General features: G+C 37.6%; 1 protein-coding gene across 1 annotated transcript; it reads right to left on the bottom strand.

Moving 5' to 3' along the window:
- Positions 1 to 69: 69 nt before the first annotated feature.
- On the bottom strand, positions 70 to 4,367 carry snx18b (sorting nexin 18b). Its single transcript, XM_026273415.1, has 2 exons — positions 2,682 to 4,367; positions 70 to 1,375 (listed from the first exon to the last, which is right to left on the bottom strand). The coding sequence occupies exons 1-2, from the start codon at positions 4,126 to 4,128 to the stop codon at positions 1,128 to 1,130; spliced, it is 1,695 nt and encodes a 564-aa protein (XP_026129200.1). The 5' UTR covers positions 4,129 to 4,367; the 3' UTR covers positions 70 to 1,127.
- Between the last annotated feature and the right edge of the window lie 1,645 nt (positions 4,368 to 6,012).

The raw sequence follows: 6,012 nt of genomic DNA on the forward strand, positions 1-6,012 counted from the left end.
GACATGTAACAGCTATATTATCAAAGTGCACAACCAAATTTGACAACACAATCGGTTGATTGTAGTGTTACTAATAATGAATTGTTGTGAGTTTATTAATTGGATGATTTATTTAATGTTGGTGCTTTTTGTCCGATATATTTCTATATTTAGGTCTGTTTTGGTAAACCAGCCAGTAACGACTGGCAGATCACTGGGAATCTTTCACGGACCACCAGTGGTCCAGAGTTTGAGAACCGCAGTTCCATTTTTAAAGGTTTCACTTCAATTTTTCTTGCTCATACAGCTGGTAACGGTCTTCAGCTCTTAAAATATTTCCACTGAGCTCTCATTTGCTGTACTTTAACTAAAATAATTATGTTGTAACATGGGAGAAAAAGTCTAAACTGAATAATGAAAGTGCTGGTAAACTAGTATTGTGAGGGATCCACTCTACCTCGTCTGGAATGTCCTCTAGATAAAGAGGGTTCAGCCCATGTTTTCTAGGTCATTGTTCCTTTGCACTTTTCCTCCCGGGCTGAGAAACTGTGTCTCATCTTTCTCCTGCAAGCTCTTAATTTAAAACAGACACAGGCCTCTCCTTCAGAGCAAATTAGATAAAGGTTACTAAAAGTATAACTTGCAGAGACTGACAAGGATCATACTTAACAGACCGACACAATAAGACATTCAAGTGCATAATGTATCTTTATATCTCTATTTAAATCCATTGGAATCAGAGGACAGGTCAGAAGACACAAATGCCTTTAATTACCATCACCACATGTCCATGGAATGAGTCCACTGACAGAATCGTATCAGTACAGGCACACACTCATAAGTATCTATTTTGTTTATATCGACTGTAACTACAAAGCCGATTAAAATGTAAACTTAAAATTGTGATAATGTTTCAAGGGTTCCAATTCAAATCAATTATGATTAAGTTATGTGTAATCAGAGTATATAGTACTCTACATTTTAAAGACCATTGTCAATTTCTGCCACACGTTGTAATCATTTTTTGTTCTCAAAGCCACCCCAAACACTACTACAATAAAGTAAGTGTACTTTTATGATTCTATAATAAAAAGGTTGCGTATTTGTTTTATTTCCGTTCTCTCACAACAGTGTGGGATGGTAACGTCCTAAGCCTGGTCATACATGTCCAAGGCTTCCTCCAACTTGCCTGTGATTTTCTGAAAGAAGCTGATCTGCTGCTGTAAGAAATGCTGCATCTGTGCCTTGAAGTCACGTACACGTACGCGGTGAAAATGCTGGATCTCAGCTAGCGTAGCACAGGAGATGATGTTGCAGCGGTCGTGGATGCCTCCACCTGCAATGCCATCTTTTTCCTCCCCGTGTTTCTGGCTCTCCTTGGCCTTCGTGAGGGCTCCTGGAGAAAGACAGAAGTGAACAGAAAGTAACGAAAAAAACAAACAAATGAAAGCAATGGTTCATTTAAAGAATTAAAATCTACAACACCCAATCACATCTGTAAAAACACACATGCACTCTTTTGAACACATTAAAGAGTCAGGCTTCTGATTTATGGCTTACAGCTCTCTTTGGAATTTCGCAAGGAAAAATCTATATTCCCTGTGCAGTCATGAAATGATCTCTTACTAACATTCTAATTCCACATTCCTGGTCTTATTGCTCATCAAAAACGTGATAGCTTGCACTTTTTCTGAAACAATATTTCTTTTTGCATGACTTCACAAATAACGTCTGCTGTTCCCCCCTCCATTCTGACATGCAACGCCTACTTTTCATGATCCAATCAATTCCAGATGGAAAAAAAATCTGCCCTAAATTTTTTTCTTGCCAAATATCATGTTTCACCCTGGGATATTTTTGATTACGGAAGTAAAATAAGCTCTGAATGTAGTTTCAAATCAACGTTAAGAAGACAATCACATACAGTATATAAAATGTTTAGTTAAAAGATGTTGTTTTACATCCAAGACATCAGAATAACTATGTGTGTTAAAATGTAGTGTAAGCGTTCAGAGCTACCCTGTGCTGGGGCCCTAAGCTTAGGATTAGGGCCTTCAACACAAAAGCTTTCCCAGCATCAGTTGTTTTATGTAGACAAGCGATTTCTCATACAAAACCGCATTAGCTATTTGCGTCACATAAACGCAGAGATAAGATTCTGCAATAAAGAATGACATCATTAAATTTAATGTCACAGTAAAGGAAAAACTGATTAGTCAGAAGTACACACTTCCCCCACTAAAGGGATGTGGGAATTACAACAGGGTTGGCATCACTCCACCATACCAACACACATCTCAAGCTGCAAGGGCTAGCAGGCCTCATATGCTCCCTCTCTCTCAACCACGGAAAAATCAGGACATGTCATTTGACACACTGCTGAGAACCTTGTGCCATTTGCTAGGTATAAAAAGTTAATAAATCTAAAAAGCATGCCATTTTACATCAGCAGCTCGAACGCAATCCATCCAATTCAGTATGAATAAGATGCTTCTTTAGTTTCATGAAAAAGCAGTTTATGATTCTGATTTAGGTTTCCTCTTAAATATTAACTTGATACATGGTGGGTTGACGGGATAGTGCGTCACTTCTTTAAACTGATGGCATTCACATAAACTACTGACCTACTGACCTATATTCATTTTATGGCATGCCATTCTGACAAGTGGTTTTGGAGCAAACACATGAGAAAAATCCCAAACCTTTCTGAACATGGATAATGTCTGGAAAGTTTGCAAGATGGCCCTGGTAAATCGCTAAAAGATCGGAAATTGGCTCCAAATCCTGACGGGGCTGCTCTGCAAAGTAATCCCCAATGGTCTCGTAGACGTCTCCTGTGTGTACCATGGCCTTGTTTAATGGCACTGAATATACTTGCTGGTCGAATTCAAAGGCCTGACTCAGAAGTCTGAAAGCCTGTCCAACTCTCTGATATTCCTTTTTAAAACCAGTGATCTGCTTTCTGGCAAATTCGTTAAGAGTGACATTGAGCTGTATGATGTTTTCGTCCATTTTTTTGGTGAACGTTTTGAAACCATCTACATTGCTTTCCACCTCTTGTAAGTCAAGTGGTAAAGCCGGAGGACAGATAGTGAGGAAGAAGTTAGCACCGACTAAGTCGTCCTTCTCGGCCTTTCGCTTGCCTTGCTTCCAAGATTTTTCGTCATTGCTGCTGCAGGTGAGAAAATGCTGGAAAACGTCACACTTAGATAAAATAGGATGACTTGTCATGTGATTCATCCACCATATTAAACCTTTTCTCCTCTTCGAAATGAAATCTTCTTCGAAACGACCCGTGGCTTGTTTCTCAGGCAAGTGAGGAACCGAAATGACAGGGAATTTTTCTACAAGCCGTGCATAAAGCCAGTCAAAGTGCTTGTATCTTCTATTCACCTGGATTTGAGTATGGCTAGGTGTGAGTCCGTAGGACATATAGCTCTTCATGCCTTTAAATTTGGTCTGTTTTGTAGGATCATCGATAGTGCAAGTGAATGGATATGGGTTCTCTTGCCATTCAGGACCGAATTGGCTCATAACCACAAATATTTTGTCTCCATCTCTGACCAAACCTGAAGCTTCACCCAAAACGAATGCCTCACCGCCTGACTTTACAAAAGTGGAAAACCTATTGAGATTTTTCCCAACTGTTCCTGTGCTTTTGGACTGCTGCGCACTCCCACGTCGAGAAGCTGAGGTGCTTGTCATGGGATATCCCGTTTGAGTATTCCCGCGTTTTTCAGGTGTTCCCCCGTGTTCATCCGCCGTTCCGCTGTCATCCCAGTCATCGTCCCAATCCTCATCACTTCCCTGGCTCGTCTGAAAACTGTGTCGCTGTTGCTGAAGATGTCCCTGGTAAACAGCGGAATGAGTGGGAGTCGATTCATTTGAGGTGTCCCTCCTCTGAGGACTAGTTTGTCGGTAATAGTGCTGACTGGCGGATGTCCCGTTACCGTGTAGTGATGTGTCAGTCTTTATAATCTCCACGTATGATGCGGGGAAGAGCCCCGTCTCCCCTCTGCTGTTCGTGCCCTCCAACCAACCATCGACAACCTCTTCACTACTCAAAGTTAGAAGCTCACTCTCTGTCACAGAGATCTCGCCGGGGTTTTCAGAGATAAAGTCGTATAAAGCTCTCGCTCTGAGCGCCATAGTTGTGTGGAAACGCTTTGTAAACTCAGTTTACAAAGTTTCAATAAACTCTCCTCCGCGCTGTCCCGTTAAAACAACCTCTTTCAGGAATTTACGCTCGCTGTTTTCTACCAAAACACGTCGATAACTTTTGAAGACATTATCCCGTGAAAACAGATAGAAATTCCTGTCAGTAGAGCATGTAAAAAGTGGGTTTTGTGTGCGCCTGCCTCCCTCTCCGCTGAATGCTCTGTGGTCCAGGGCAGAATAATCGAGGGTGGAGCCAATCCGAATAATCAGCCCTGGGGTCACGAATAAACCCCAATACCCTTTCATAGAGCAATATGATGAATGTAAACCATCGTAGACCTTGTCTTATCGAAGAAATGTCATCTTTATATAATCATATGTTGTTACATTTTTTATAATAACTTTGTTATCAAAGTGTAATGATCTATATATATTTTTATATATATATATTTTGTTGGTCATTATACTTTGCTATATATATATATATATATATATATATATATATATATATATATATATATATATATATATATATATATATATATATATATATATATATATATATATATATATATATATATATAGCACTCTCTATCAGTGGTTATTTATAACTATTAAAAATTGTATACATTTAATGTAAAAATGATTGTTAATCGAATGCTGGGTAACCTCTTTTTCTCTAAAAAAAATACCCAGTATGTATAGCAGTATTGATATCAGAAATAATTTATAACTATAATGTTCATTTACCATTTAAAAAATAAAAAGTAAAAATGATTGTTAACTGAACACTTAATAAATTACATTTCCAAATGTAACGTCTTTTTCGCTTGTACTTGTAAAAAAATAAAATAAAAAATAAAAAGGCTTTTATAGTTCACTTAGGTTGGATTGGGTGTTAAGAGGATAATGTGTTGATTAAAAAGTTTATCAACATACTTCATTGGCTGAAGATATATAAAAGGATAAAGGCCTAAAAGGTCATACAAGTCACTGTGACAAATTTTATGTAATCCTAAATAGACACATTACTTATGAAAAGTAAAACATGAAAAATACAAACATGCATGTCATCTAAACTTACAGAGCATTTTGTTCACTTTAACAGAACTATGCACAAACAACTGTTTATAATAAGTAGCAAATTAACTTTCAAACTCAATTTGTGCCAAAAATGAAATGTTATTGCACTGTGATAATATGGCCAAATGAGTATTAGGTAAAACATTACTTCAAAATGTTTCATCCATAAATAAACACTATGTAATGTGTTAAAACATTACATTAAATGCCTAATATTTAAATTGAAGCATGTTTTTAAATGAAGTCTTTAGAATAAACAACATTTATGTGTGTGTTTTTACTTCCCCCTTATTTTGAATACATTGTCCAGTCTAGCCTACTTTACTTGTCTTGTACTAAATTTCTAAATGTGTATATTATACTTAAAGGTAAACACAAAAAACGTTATGCATTATGATATAAACTAGCAGCAGGTCACGTTTCTATGGACATATGATCTCAGATCACATAACACACCTTAAGTCTCCTATCAATCTTTCTGAAGAATAAAACATTACTTTAACCAGCAGATGTCACCGTCAAACAAAAATCTGGCACCATTAGTTCCTTGTCACGTGATGTCAAAGGACCTGTAGCGTCACAGCTTTCAGATACGATCTACGATCACGTGATCGCTCAGACGTACGTAGAACCAGCACGTAGCCTACCTTATTAATATAACACAAAAACAATCTCGAAAGAGTGGCCAATTTATATTATATATCGGTTTAAACAATTAAAAGGAGTAAGAAACAAGAAATAATTTCAATCCACGTTGGATGAATGAACGTAATATTCCGCGTGACAGTGACG

Source organism: Carassius auratus, chromosome 10 (genome assembly GCF_003368295.1).
Source record: "Carassius auratus strain Wakin chromosome 10, ASM336829v1, whole genome shotgun sequence".
NCBI lineage: Eukaryota > Metazoa > Chordata > Actinopteri > Cypriniformes > Cyprinidae > Carassius > Carassius auratus.

Excerpts from the sequence above, each read along its gene's own strand:
- snx18b (XM_026273415.1), bottom strand. The coding sequence starts at position 4,128 with ATGGCGCTCAGAGCGAGAGCTTTATACGACTTTATCTCTGAAAACCCC. Across the intron at positions 1,376-2,681 it reads CATTATCCATGTTCAGAAAG|GAGCCCTCACGAAGGCCAAG; the intron begins GTTTGGGATTTT and ends GTCTTTCTCCAG.